At 38.6% G+C, this 14,433-nt stretch overlaps 1 protein-coding gene across 1 annotated transcript; it reads left to right on the top strand.

The window, feature by feature from the left end:
* The first annotated feature begins 1,894 nt into the window (after positions 1–1,894).
* On the top strand, positions 1,895–14,374 carry Ltv1 (LTV1 ribosome biogenesis factor). Its single transcript, XM_005334845.5, has 11 exons — positions 1,895–2,057; positions 3,049–3,180; positions 4,252–4,419; positions 8,098–8,185; positions 9,875–10,013; positions 10,352–10,607; positions 11,565–11,692; positions 12,787–12,926; positions 13,403–13,455; positions 13,641–13,841; positions 13,970–14,374. The coding sequence occupies exons 1-11, from the start codon at positions 2,055–2,057 to the stop codon at positions 14,078–14,080; spliced, it is 1,419 nt and encodes a 472-aa protein (XP_005334902.2). The 5' UTR covers positions 1,895–2,054; the 3' UTR covers positions 14,081–14,374.
* The last annotated feature ends 59 nt before the right edge of the window (positions 14,375–14,433 follow it).

Genomic DNA, 14,433 nt, shown 5'->3' with positions numbered 1-14,433 from the left:
CTTGGTTACCATGAAAAAGAGATTGACTTTATCCTGAAACTATAGGGTAGAAAGAATACAGGTAAGTAATGTGATTATAGTCTTAACAATGATAAATGTAATAAAATGGGTAATGAAGTGGTACATTTGGATAGTCATAAGGCAGAATCAACAGAATGTGCTGGTTACTGCCTTCAGGAGGCAGTGAAAAATATGGGTAAGGAATTACTTTCCCAAGGCAGCCAGATGAACTACACCTATAGGTTTTTCCACTTTGTGACCTCAGGGAAGCAAATTCAATTCTCTGAATGTCAGACTCATTGGCTTAATGTTAATTTATTGTACATGCAGACTTGATGAAGGAATTGAATGGCGTAATGAATACAAAATAGCAGCCGTATTTAGTGTTTGTATTAGACCAACAAATATGTAAAATAAGCATAATGTTATTTGGGGTAGGAGACAACAAGTAGTGCGATTAGGATGCCAAGCTCCAGGAAGTTTCCTTAGGCCTAAAGCACTGATCTGCCATTTACTAATCATGTGACCTTAAGAAAGTCACTTAGTTTATCTTTTTTTATTATTATTAGTTGTTCAAAACATTACAAAGCTCTTGACATATCATATTTCATACATTTGATTCAAGTGGATTATGAACTCCCATTTTTATCGCATATACTTATCTTTTTAAAAAAATGCTTCATTTTTAGTATTAATAAGATGATGAAGATAGTAACACCTCTCCCACAGTGTTGTGGTGGGGAAGAGATGAAATAATTCAGGCAAAGTGCTAGACCATCAATCACTTAAATATTGAGTGTTTGTGCCAGATATTAGATACAATAATAAATAAAACAGATGGAAACAAAACAAACCCTGTCCTCCTGGATCATTTTTCTAATTTCTAACAAATATTAATAAATCTCTAGCACACAGAGTGCTATGTATTATCTATTTCAAAGTATTGTCTCGAGGCAAGTTTTGCAGTCCTATCCTGTCTATAATTTTTACTGCATGGAAAAAATAATATTCCACAAATATTTGTAATGGTAATATGTTGGGCCTAATTATAGACACGTTGCAAGAGAATTCAGACATGGGGAAGATGCCAGTAATTGGGAAGAGGAAACACAATTGAGGACAGTTACTACCGATAAAACTTTCAATGGAAATTAGATGGAGATTTTATTTTGTCCAAGAAAAGCTGAGAGTGCTTCAGCACCTGCCATAAATCTTCCCAAGAAGATATGCTTATGGCTTAACTCGGTTAAACCAAGATAAAACATTTTGAGGAACGACTTGGAAGAAAACTAATTTCACAGTAAGATATGCAAACGCCAGAGATTCATATATTATTTTATTACTTCCATGCCTCTACAGTCAGCATTTTCGGAGGTTTTGTTAACAGGATAGGTGGAGGCAGTTTATTGAACAGCATAAGGCAGAGGTCAGATCAAGTCTGGGGTTGCCTGCAACAGCAAGGCCCGACCCTGTTGCTAGGCAACCGACTGTGGCCCTCGCATTAGAAAGGAGGGAACCTGATAGCTCAGGACCTGTGGGGGGTGGGGGACCGGTGGTTAGCCACCTCTCTTCTGCACCTGTACAGGGCTTTTGTCTGCGACGGTTGGGAAGGACTAGGTAAGGGACATCAGTCAATAGGGATGCTAGATGTGCCCTGCTCTGGGTAGAGGACGCTACAAAGGGAAGCTCAACCATAAGCACCAACCCCCTCACGCACCCCAACAGAGCAACCCCACGAACCCCCCTTTCCCCGGTGCCAGAATTCCTTCTGACAAGCGCCGCCCGCCCCGGGGCGGGAATCGAGCAAGCCCCACCTCCCGTAGCTCTCGCGACAGTTGAGACGGCGCCAAGAACGTAACTTCCGGCGGCGACCCATCGGCTCCTTCGTGATTGGTCCGTTTTCACAGGCTGCTGCGTGACGTACCGCCCGGGACCTGTGGTCGCACGTGTGTCTAGGCCTAGAGACCGGCCCGTGAGCCGGCCCGCGGCGTCCCCCGGGATTTCGAGGGTGTGGTGGCCGCTGTGTTTGGGTGTGAGTGCCGCGCGGCTGCAGTATGGTGAGCGAGCCTCGTTCGTCTCGGCGACCCGGCGCCGTAGTTTTGCCGAGGCCGGGTTGGTTTCGGTAGTGCCAGTGGCTACAGCTCCCTCGGTCTGAATTATGTCAGAGGCTGCTTGACGCACAGTGATCCGAAACGGGCCGTCCCCCTCATCCCCGGGCACTCTCCCCAGAAGGAGTAGTCCCGAGAGGTGGCTTTCCTTGCACCCTAGGGGCCTGCACCTCAGCGCGGCTTCAGTTCATAGAAAACCTGTGACACCTGACCCGATCGCTGCACCCCCTGCTTCCTGGGGTTGGGCGGAGCGGGAGCTGCTGGTCACTGCAGGCCCAGGAGTGGCAGATATATCTTCTTGTTCACTCTGGGGGAAAGACAACTTGTGGGAGAGTAAGGTTGGGCCTTTATAAAGAAGGTCACTCAGTTGGTTTCTGTTTGGAAAATCAAGGTTGAATAGCAAAATAAAAAAGTTTGGAGATGGAAATGAATCTTATTAAACATAAGCCGCTGTTTGTGTCCTGGTTTTCTTTACTGATTGATAGAGAGATGTTTACCTGTCTGGAACACCCTACTCCAGATTGTCTTGTGGCAGGCTCACTATCCTGGTTCATCCTGTCACGGGCAAGGTCCCCATAGCATCCAGTCTAAAGGGACTCTTGAGTCATTGGCACAGCACCATATTTAATTTTCTTCACTTGAAATCATTATCTTGTTGATTTGATTGCTAATAACAGGAACCTTACATTTGACTCCCACTGTTATATTCCCATCTCCCATAAGGAGGTCTGTCATAGAATAAGTGCCCAACTAATAATGTTTTTTAAAAGAAGTCATGGGTTCTATAGCACACAGGTGCCATTGCCTACCCTAAAATTGTAGATCTGAAAACTCCATTGATCCTTCACATAATTCATTGAAGCTCCCTGTGAGGTCTAAGGTATTATTTACTATTTTAGATCCTGTTTTAATGAATTGTCTTAATTCTCTTCCTTTGAAGCCTCACAGGAAGAAAAAGCCCTTTATAGAGAAGAAGAAAGCTGTCTCTTTTCACTTGGTCCACCGCAGCCAACGGGATCCTTTAGCAGCAGATGAGACTGCACCCCAGAGGGTTTTGTTACCCACACAGAAGGTAGTTTCTGTTCTTTAGCCAGTGAATTTATAAACTATTAGGGCATTTGCTTGTGTTTTTCATGGTGCTGAGGATCTAACCACAGCCTTGCATATTCTAGGCAAGAACTCTACCACTGAGCTACACTCCATTCTCTCCTAGTAGTTTTAATAAATTTCTGGCCAATGATGATTCTCAAATAACTGGTCTTCTGAGAAATAGTCTGTGACTCAGTTTTCAATACATGTGCTAAATTTTTGCATAATGTGTATTTATTTTGATTGGGAGGGTAAAGCATCTTCATTTGAGATGTTTAAATGAATAATTCCTATAAAGTAATGATAAACATTTACTAAACCACCAGCTATAATTCTGCATGATGTTATTTAGGACCCAACCATATGCTCAACCTCTGCTTCCCTGAGATCTGCCATTTAGAATAGTCTTTTTGTAAACTTCATTTTGCCTCCTGGTCATTCATCTCATGAAATATAAAATATCTGAGCTCATGCATTAGCTTTGGAAAATGTCAGGGAGCCTTGTAAAGGATGATTTGATTTTGTTAGAGTATACTTGTTAAGTGTAGATGACATAAAAGAAAGTGTTGGGGAACAGTAGCCATATTTTAGCTCTTCAGTACATTGAGAAAATTATACTTTCTTTTCAAAGCCTATAACTCTTCTAACCTTCCAAATACATGATGTATGCATTTATTTCTTAGCTTGAATTGTTACATGAAAATGTTTAGTAGAAAGAATTGTTTTTGTTCCTATTTGTTTTATTTATCAAGGTCTTGCTATGTTACCTGGGCTGGTCTTAAACTTGTGGGTTCAAGGGATCCACTTTACTCTCTCAGCTATCCAGGGCTGTAGGCATACACCACTGCAAATGGTTTGTTTCCATTGCATTTTAATATTATGTAGAATCTGGTTTAGAAGTGCTACATTTCCTGAGTTTGTTAAGAATTCTTTGTCTCATTCCTGTAAGCCATCGTTCATGTGCCATCTGCCTCCTAGTCAGGAATTTGTGCTTATAGTATTGCTGAGCCCTATCCAAATAAGGGGTACTAATTTCATTTTGTTGTTGTCCAAGATAAATGATGAAGAAAGGCGAGCAGAACAGAGGAAGTATGGTGTATTCTTTGATGATGACTATGACTACCTACAGCACCTGAAGGAACCATCTGGGCCCTCAGAGCTTATTCCTGCTAGTACCTTCCACAGCAGCAAAGATGAGAAAGAAGAAACTTCAGTAATTCCAGTAAGCCTTTTCAGCAATTTAAGCATGAGAGCATGAATGTGGGAAAGAGTGAAGAAATGACTGGTTGTTTTTTAAAAAAAAAGATAACTGTTTCCAGCAAAAAATGCTGTCTATATGAAGAGCACAGATAGGCCATGTCTCCACTTAAAATTGTATATGTATGTACATACCTGTATCATCAGGAGAAGAGTAGGCCATCTCTTCTGGTGGCAGGTGGTAAAAGTCATAGCATTTGACAGTTTCAGGACTTCTGATTGGTGAGTCATGTGAGGCAGCACTTTTCAATGGAGGAAAAGCAGCTAACTTCACATTAATAACCATTTCAGGATCATAAACTGTTCCAAGATAGACTATAACTGTTATGAACTATTTAGATCTTCAACCCTTTTGTAAAAGCAGCAGGCTAACCATAAGAGAAAACAACATAAATAGATTTTAATGAAATGCCTATTACTCTTCCCAACAAAAGTGCAGTCCATTTTAATACTTTTATCTTTTAGGTAGAAATGAAGGCATGTGTTTATATAAAACTAGTGCTATTTTAAGTTCTGCTCATTCCCCTCCATCCCTTCCATTTATGTTAAGGATGCCCATGTTGTGTGCTTCTGTTTTAGCGTAGAGTAAATTTTCCTGTGGGAAACTTTTATATTACCTGGCAGTTAAAATAAAGGAGATTTTCGTTGGGATTATAGACAAGAGGAAGAGATTAAAAGGGGGAGCACCAATTCCCAGTTTTTTGTTTTCTAATCTTGTCATGATGTGGTGCTTCTTTCCTCAGAAAAGATGTGATCATAGCTCTTCTAGTCCATAGCTTGTCTCTTATGCAGAGTTAAAAGTGTTAGGTTTCAGGAATTCAATTCAGAGAACGAGGTAATGACTGCAGCTGTTCCATTTGTAAACTAGGACATAGCTCTTGTAAGGCCCTGCATTCCACCACTGTGTTGATATCATAGTAGAACCAATTTCTCTGTTCTTTCCCAAGCCTGTTATATCAGAAGTAGGGACTTTTGAGACTTCCTTCTGTACTCCATTGAGGGAGAGGAGAGGCCTAATAGTTGTTCAACTTCTTTATCTTTCCTGGGGAGAAAGTTTTGAATAAAGATATAATATTCCTTTGGCTGAATCATATTAAGGATTAAGCTTTTAATCCTTAATTCATTTTAGGTAAAAGAAATCACTAATTGATTTTTTTTAATAGAAAAAGGCTATTGAATGGATACTTCAGTTGTATTTATAAGGACAAATGAATTATGTTTAAAAACAAAAGTGCCATTGATATTCTATAGTGCTGTACAAAAAAAAGGAAATTAGTCCCACCTACTTTTATGACTTTAATTTGTGACAAACCAGAACTGAATAGACCAGATGTTTTAGCTTTTTGCTGCTGTGACTAAAGGATCTAACCAGAACAATCTTAGGGGAGGAAGAGTTTATTTGAGGGCTCATGGTTTCAGAGGTCTTAGTCCATAGGCAGCTGGTTCTATTCCTTGTGGCTTAAGTGAAGCAGGACATCATGGTGGAAGAGTATGGCAGAGGGAACCGGCTTACATGATGATCTGAAAGCAGAGACTTCACCCTAGTTACAAACTATACACCCCTTAGCCATGCCCCCAGTGAACCACTTCCTCCAGCCACACTCAGCCTGTATCTAGTCAACAGTCAATCCTGTTAGGGATTAATTCTCTGATTAGGTCAAGTATATAACTCAATCATTTTTCCTCTTAACCTCTTGTATTGTCTCTCACATGAGCTTTTGGGGGACACCACATCTAAACCATAACACCAGGAATATTGAATAAACCTTAGAAACAACGTAAGGTAATTAGAAAAGACATTACAGAAATAATGCTTGAGCTTGTCTTGATTTTCATGAAGATGGTGCTTTGACAGAAAATAGTTGGGCAAACTCAGAATAGGAACTACTGCAACCAAAAAAAAAAGTTGTACTCTTCTAAAAGGGAAAGTAATCACTATCTAAACTCTTATCATGTATGTGACTATTTCCAAGATTTGAAGAAATCTCCCATGGTTAAATTCACTAAATTTACTGAGTCTGAGCCCTTCCCCACTTTTTGTCTAGTAATCACAAAGAGTACTGTTTAAAAAAACCTAAGAATATATGTGTGTGTATAGTGCATGCATTTATGTATTGTGTATGTATATACAGTGTTGTGGGTCACAGTGATAGGCATATTGCTGCTCAATAAATTATTTTGAATTATCAAATGACAGTGAGGGATTGGACTTGATTTATGTGGTCATCTTATACTAAGAAATTTGGACATATGGGGTAGGCCTTGATTTTATGTGGCCTTGAAAAATTGGGAGCTTAAGTACAAAGTGAAGACTGAGAACCTATTATAAATTTATGAAAATACTAAGGGAGTTTAATCAGACAGGTATGAAGGCTGGATTAGGGATGGACTAATGGAGCAGCTGTTGGGGCAGTCTACATCGTGGTTAGTCCATAAATTGGATGGTGCCTAAAGGAGGGGAGTAAAGTCATTCTCTGCAAGAGTTCAAAGGGACACAGGGACAGAGAGGAATGATTATGACCACTGTAGGATTTAAGACAGCTGATGCAAAGAAAGGCTTTGCTGTAACTAGAGATGAAATGTTCTCTAGTCTTAAGAGAAAAAGATTAATTTTGTTTTGAAACTTTAGGCAAGTGGAGTTACAAGATCTGGATTTGAGTCCTGAAACCTCTCCCAGTGACCAGTCTCAGGCAGACATAATGTTTTACCCTTTTAAGCTTCTATTCTTTCACTAAAATGCACATTTTAGATGGTAGAATTATATGTCCAAATGTGTTAGTGGCACACAGGTGAGAGATTACAAAATGTAGTTGTGACATTTCCTAAGTTTGTGATAACCAATTACCATATACTATATGACCTAACAGAAATTTATTGTTTCTTTGTTCTGGAGGCCAGAAATCTGAAATCAAATTATTGGCAGGTTCAGTTCTTTCTTAGGGGCTCAGGGGGAGGATTCTCCTGCTTTCCTTACTTGTAGCTTCTAGAAGTTGGTGGCAATCTGTCCTTAGAGTTTCTTGGTGTATGGATGTTTCACTCCAGTGTGCCTCCATCTTCACATCACATTCTCCCTGATATGTCTGTCTTCTCCTGGCCTCTTTAAGGGCATACTGGCCAGTGGACTAGAGCTCACCCTAGTTCAGTATGACCTCATCTTAACTACTTGTACAAGATTTAGTGCATTTTCTTTTGCTATTAATAACACCCACAGTCTTGAATAAGTTATAAGGAAAAAAGGTTTATTTTGGCTCATGCCGAGGTTGAGGGTCTGCATCTGATGATGCCCTTCCTGCTGGCAGAGAGTCAAGGCATCACAGAGAACATGTGAGTGACCTAGCAAACTGACTTTTATAGCAGACCCACTGTAGTCACATGAATGGATTAGTTCATTCATAATAACAGAGCTCTGATCACCTCTTCCTACCTGGTCTCACTTCTAATACCTTATAATGGGGAATACATTTTAACCTGAGTTTCAAAGAAAACAGACCGTAATCAAACCATGAAAGACTTTATTTCAAATATGGTCACAGTCTGGGGGAATGGGTCGACATAAATTTTGAGGGGACACTTTTCAACTCAGTATAGTAGTTGGAAAGTATTTTGAAAGTAAACCTAACAATTGTCTAATTTCTTTTTTAAGAGTACTGGAATTAAGTTGCCTTCATCTGTGTTTGCATCAGATTTTGAGGAAGATGTTGGGTTGTTAAATAAAGCAGCTCCAGTTTCAGGTGTGTTTCATTTCTGTAAGTTTTCAAATGGATAAATTTGTGTTTTACAAACAGAAATGTAATGATGTAGGATTTTGCTAACCTTAATATAGGATTAAAACAATTGAGATGTGTCTGTAATTCATGTTAAAGATCATGAGGAAGGGACAGATATGGTCAGCAGCCTTTTGTGTTGTGCCATCAAATTCTTCAATTGAAGGGGATCACTGAGAAATTCAAGTTTATGGCAGTCTAATAGAGAAATTTTAAATCACCTAGCCTTTTACAAAGACGGTATCACATTCATTAACAATACTATAATTTTGAACAATAATCTTTTTCACAATTTCTCCTAAGAGTATATAAATATTTTAAATAAGTTTTAATTTACTACCTATTCAAGGTACACTGAAACTGGTTTTTAAAAAGTTTTTACCATCAACATTGTAGTTTAGAACAAACACAAAAATCCAAGTTGTGTTTTGATAATTTCTCCCAAGTTGCCTTAATTATTGACTTAACATTTGCATTGATTTATTGATTTTTTTTTTTCTTCAGACTTAAGTTGCTAGAGTGTTAGGTTAAACAGAACAAAGCATGGTCTCTGATTTCAAGGACTTTACTTCAGTTATAAAAAATAATAACTGCTAACTTATAGTAATATCAGATTGGTAAATACTGATGAGGCAAAGGGTACCAGACCCAGCTTCAGGTTGTTAGGCGAGACTGCCTAGAGGATGTTTAGGTTAATCTGTTTTTAAAATTTTTTTAAAATTTATTTGCATGGTGCTGGGAATCAAACCCAGAGCCTGTTGCATGTGAGGCAAGCACTTCACCACTGAGCAACACTCTAGCCCCCAGTTGATTTCTTAATAAAAGCCACTGGAAGAAGGATGGAGGGATGGAGAATTTATCCCACACAGAAGACTGAATGTCAGAAGCTGCGTGCATTTTAGCATGCCAGAAGGAAGGGTGAGGATTAGTAAGAAATGCAGCTGAGCCTGGTGGAGTGGCGCACACCTGTAATCCCAGTGGCTCAGGAGACTGAGGCAGGAAGGTCTGAGTTCAAAGCCAGCCTCAGCAAAAGTGAGGTGCTAAGCAACTCAGTGAGAACCTGTCTCTAAATCAAATACAAAATAGGGCTGGGGGTGTGTCTCAGTGGTTGACAGCCCCTGAGTTCAATCTCTTGTAGCCCTTCTTCCCCAAGCAAAGAAATGCAGCTGAAAAGTTAAGCAGTAGCCATGTATCAGACAGTGTTGGAAGCTGTGTGGAATCAAAAGGTTGAACTTGAAAGGTTTTCTCTAACTTAATAGTTTTTTTTATTAGATGGAAGAATATCACTGAAGAAACAGGTTGAGATTTATTAAAATCTCGAGAAAAAGTGTAATAGTGTATAAATACTTAATTTGAATTACTTCTAGCAGGTGAATTTTAAAGCCTAGTTTCTTCCTGCACGTGAAAGCTTTGAGTTGCTAAATAGATTAATATACATCTACAGTGGAAGAGTGTTTTTCCCAATAGATACTGGAAGAGGAATTTTGCTTTTCATCTCTTGTTTTTAACTGGACTGAACTTAAGGTTTTAAATCATTCCTTTATCCTCACTAACTAAATAGAATCTGGTACATTATATTATGAATACACAGGTTATATAAAGTGGATGAATGGTGCTTTCTTGGAAATTATTGCTCAATTTTTGTTTTCCTTTTAGGACCTCGACTGGATTTTGATCCAGACATTGTTGCAGCTCTTGATGATGATTTTGATTTTGATAATCCAGACAACCTACTTGAAGATGACTTTATTCTTCAGGCTAATAAGCCAACAGGAGAAGAGCTAATGGATATACAGTATGTGTGAATTGTTTCAAAGTACAGATGACACAGCTGGCTCCTTCAGTGAGAGGACTACCATGTTTTAGTAGGAAAAGACCTTCAAGAGTATTAATCTGAGACATCTTTATGTTAGAGCAGAAAATAATTTAGTTTGAGCATCAGCTCTTTATATATTGGTGGGAATAAAGTCAAATATCGGCTGCCACTTCATTGCTTTTCTTATCCCACCAGCACCTCTATTCCCATCTGTATAAGAACCCTTCCTGAAACACCCTCCTGTTTTACTTATGTAAAGTTGAATTGATCTGTTATTAAGTTATTTGATGAGTTAACTTATGACTCTTGGAATTTAGGAAATGTGAAAGTGAAGATGGCAGCGAGTGGGAAGATGTGGACGATGAGAAGGGGAGCGGTAGTGACGATGACTATGACACTGCAGGCCTGGTGTCAGATGATGACATGGCTGCTCCTGGGAAACCTCTTACACCCATGGAAAAGCACTTGTTCTGGGATGAGGAAACAAAAAGTCGGTTTACAGAGTATTCTATGACTTCCTCAGTCATGAGGAGAAATGAACAACTGACCTTACATGATGAGAGGTTTGAGAAGGTGAGGTCCCCATAAAAGATGTTTTAGTATTTTCTCTAGTAACTGTACTTCTAAAAAAAATGAGAAAAAAAGCTATGACTTTCTTTCAAAGCCTGAATTGTAGTGTACTTAATTTGGTTCTTCTATCATGAGTTTTCTCCAGGGCTTCCAATCCTATTCTCTAGACTATCTTTACTATCTTTAGTCTCACCCTCCTGTCCTGTAGCACTTTCCTCCACCTCATATCTCTCTTAACATGCTTATTTATTGTTTATTGTATCTAGATTTGTCTCACATTGCAATGTTAGTTTCCCAAGGGCAGAGATTCTTATGTGATTTGCTCACTGGTACATGCCTAGCCCTAATGTGGTATCTGGCATACAGTAGGCATTCACTGTCCAATAAATGATGAGTGAGTTAAGGAATGGTTCCACTGAGCCACAACCCCAGTCCCTTTTTTTTTTTTGTTCCCTGGATTGAACTCAGGGGCACTCAACCACTGAGCCACATTCCCAGTCCTATTTTGTATTTGATTTAGAGACAGGATCTCACTGAGTTGCTTAGCACCTTGCCATTGCTGAGGCTGGCTTTGAACTCACGATCCTCTTGAGTCAGCCTCCCCAGCTGCTAGGATTATAAGCATGCACACCACCATGCCTGGCCTGAAGATGTTTTTAAAATGTTCTGAGGTAAAGATCTCTGCCTAGCATTTTATTCTCTAAGCTCAGTAGAGTAACTCCTTTTCATTTTAATTGGAAGCCTATTTTCAGTCTAAATGTGAATCTGGAATACTGGCTTGAAATCTGAAATATCTTTTATATCCTATTATGGTGCTAAAACCCTGCAGATATTTTAATGGTAGTTATGATCTTAAAGTAGTTCTTAAATAATGAGTAGAAATAATGTTGACATACAACATTTAAATACTGGAGTTAATGAATTTGTTTATTTTTAATGGTATGTTTTTTCTATTTCAAGTTTTATGAACAATATGATGATGTTGAGATTGGAGCTCTGGATAATGCTGAATTGGAAGGTTCCGTTCAAGTAGATAGCAATCGCTTACAGGAGGTTTTGAATGACTACTATAAAGAGAAGGCAGAGAAGTAAGTAAACTTTCCTTTCCCTGTTAACTGCCCCCCCCATCTCCAAATGAGATCTGTAGTGCTACAGTGAAATTCTTGTCAGATTCCATTAGTAAGGAAATAGTACATTTTTTATAAACTTTGGCTCATAGATTGCTTGTCAATTTTGCCTGCATTTTGATATTAAGAATTCTGAAGCCAGCTGGGCTCAGCAGTGTACACCTGTAATTCCAGCGGCTCAAGAGGCTGAGGCAGGAGAATCTCGTTCAAAGCCAGCATCAGCAAAAGCAATGTGCTAAGCAACTCAGTGAGACCTCGTCTCTAAATCAAATACAAAATAGGGCTAGGGATGTGGCTCAGTGGTTGAGTGTCTCGGAGTTTAGTCCCCAGTACCTCCTTCCCCATCCCCAAATAAAGAATTCTAAAGCTAAAAATGACAGTGGGAGCATGCTGGGAACCACATTTTCTGTATTCTTGACTTTAAAAAGAGTCATGGTTGGATAACTGAGTGTCAGTGGAAAACGGGGAGTAGGGTGGTTCTTCTAGCCTCCTTGGCTGAAGAATTACTTCTACGTATGCACTTTCTTCTCATGTTTCTGGAGTGCTGGGTGTTGCTGAGTATTCTGAAAAACAGGTAGTCATGGCTTATAAAGGAATAATAGTTTTAATCTCAGTTGATTTGCAGAACTGACTAGTGAATTTTGTTGTGAATCAGTGTCTGCATCAAGGTGACTTTTTTCTGAGAGAAACTCATGAGGAGTTTAAATCTGCCAGAAAGGTCAAATGTTCCATGATTTCTGAAATATGCAGATCCCACAGCAGGAAAAGAAGCTACACACTTGGAGCGAATGATATAAATACTTAGGAGAGATGGATTGGCTAGTACTTTTTTAGGCTTTAAAAAATTCTGTCTTCTCCATCTTGTTTAATACATAACCATATAAACTTGCCAATAGATCTCACTTATCAGCAGAGTAAATGTCTAAAACCCACTGACATAGGAATATGTGGGTTTAAAAAATTGTTAGAGAGTTTCTGTAGTTGTTTTAGTCACATATAATAACGAGGAATTTCCTGTCTCCTTTTGTCTTCATTTTTAAAAACATAACCAAAAGCTGTGTAAAATTGAATACTCTTGAACCCTTTGAGGATCAAGACCTACCAGTGAATGAGCTTGATGAGTCTGAGGAGGAAGAGATGATTACTGTAGTCCTTGAAGAAGCCAAAGAGAAGTGGGATTGTGAATCCATTTGCAGTAAGTATCTTTGTGCCTACTCTACTGCCATAAATGTGATAGTAATTTTAAAGTATTAAGTGCATCAGCTTTGAAAAAGTACATCTATTTTAGTAGTAAGTTTTTAGGGAACTTATGAAAAGGGCTTAGAAAGAGTAATATTTTCTATTATTGAATTGTAAACAATTTAAAAACATTTATGAGGGAGACTCCATTGTTATTTTGTACTACAAAAACACCAAGGTCAGCAATATAGTGACCTTAGTAATATATGCTGAACTAGAAGTGTACTTATTGATGCATGATTTGGGGGGGGGGTTGTGAAAAGAATTAGGAAGTAGTAATATTTCTATTAATGAGTTGTAAATAATTTTAAAATGTTTGAGAGAGACTCCAATGTTATTTCACATCACAAAAACACCAAGGTCAGGAATATAGTGGGATTTTAGTGCTTAACTGAAAGTGTACTTAATTAGTGCATGACTTTTGTTTTTTAGGTACATACTCAAATTTATATAACCATCCACAGCTTATCAAATATCAGCCAAAGGTAAGCCCTGGTATCCTAAGCTTTTTGAAATGTCCAATATGGGAAGAGGAGTATACAAATTTTCTCAAAGTAGCTATCCCTTTGTGGCTGACAGCACTATTAGGAATAGCACCAGCAGTGTCATTAGTGAGCTATTTTTAAGATATGGGAAATAACTCTAGTGTCATTTCATCTTTTTATTTCAGCCCAAACAAATCCACCTATCTTCTAAAACAGGAATACCTCTCAACGTCTTACCTAAGAAAGGGCTTACAGCAAAGCAAGTGGAACGAATGCAGATGATTAATGGCAGCGATCTGCCCAAGGTATCAACTCAACCACGTTCTAAAAATGAAAGCAAAGAAGACAAAAGAGCAAGAAAGCAAGCTATAAAAGAGGAGCGCAAGGTAAAATATGTTTTTTAAATACAAGATTTATAAAGATTTGGTGGAGGGGAAATTTCAGGAGTTTTCTCCTGTGAAAGTAGTCTTTATTAGTTTAAAGATATAAATAACATGAGGATCCTCTTATACAGGAACGAAGAGTAGAGAAGAAAGCTAACAAATTAGCATTCAAGCTGGAGAAAAGAAGGCAGGAAAAGGAGCTGCTGAACTTGAAGAAGAATGTTGAGGGTCTAAAGCTATAGACAGCTGAATGTTGAGGATAAAGCACGTTCCCCATTATGGGCTCCTTGTTATGTTCAGTTTATCCAGGATGTTAAGAGCGACAAGGCTGCTTGCCATTTTTACTGGCAGATGTTGAAGAGAAAAATACAATATTTGTATTGTTTTCCTACCAGCAAGTTTCCCCTGTCAACTGTCTTGTAAATATTGTATTGTTTTAAATTTAATATTATAAGCTTAGATTTGCTCTAAAATAAATGACTTCATGAATGTGAAATGTTTGGATAAATTAAAGGAAAATATCTTCATAACTTGAATGGAATTGGTGTATTCATTTATTTGTATGGTTGTCATAGTTGTTTTTCGCAGATGTTCT

The sequence above is a fragment of the Ictidomys tridecemlineatus genome, chromosome 8, assembly GCF_052094955.1.
Source record: "Ictidomys tridecemlineatus isolate mIctTri1 chromosome 8, mIctTri1.hap1, whole genome shotgun sequence".
Lineage (NCBI taxonomy): Eukaryota > Metazoa > Chordata > Mammalia > Rodentia > Sciuridae > Ictidomys > Ictidomys tridecemlineatus.
This window is presented reverse-complemented; position numbering and strand designations above follow the sequence as displayed.

Coding starts and splice junctions, on each gene's coding strand:
- Ltv1 (XM_005334845.5), top strand. Junction 4,420..8,097: donor AAGAAACTTCAGTAATTCCA/GTAAGCCTTTTC, acceptor TTCTTTTTTAAG/AGTACTGGAATTAAGTTGCC. Junction 10,014..10,351: donor GAAGAGCTAATGGATATACA/GTATGTGTGAAT, acceptor CTTGGAATTTAG/GAAATGTGAAAGTGAAGATG.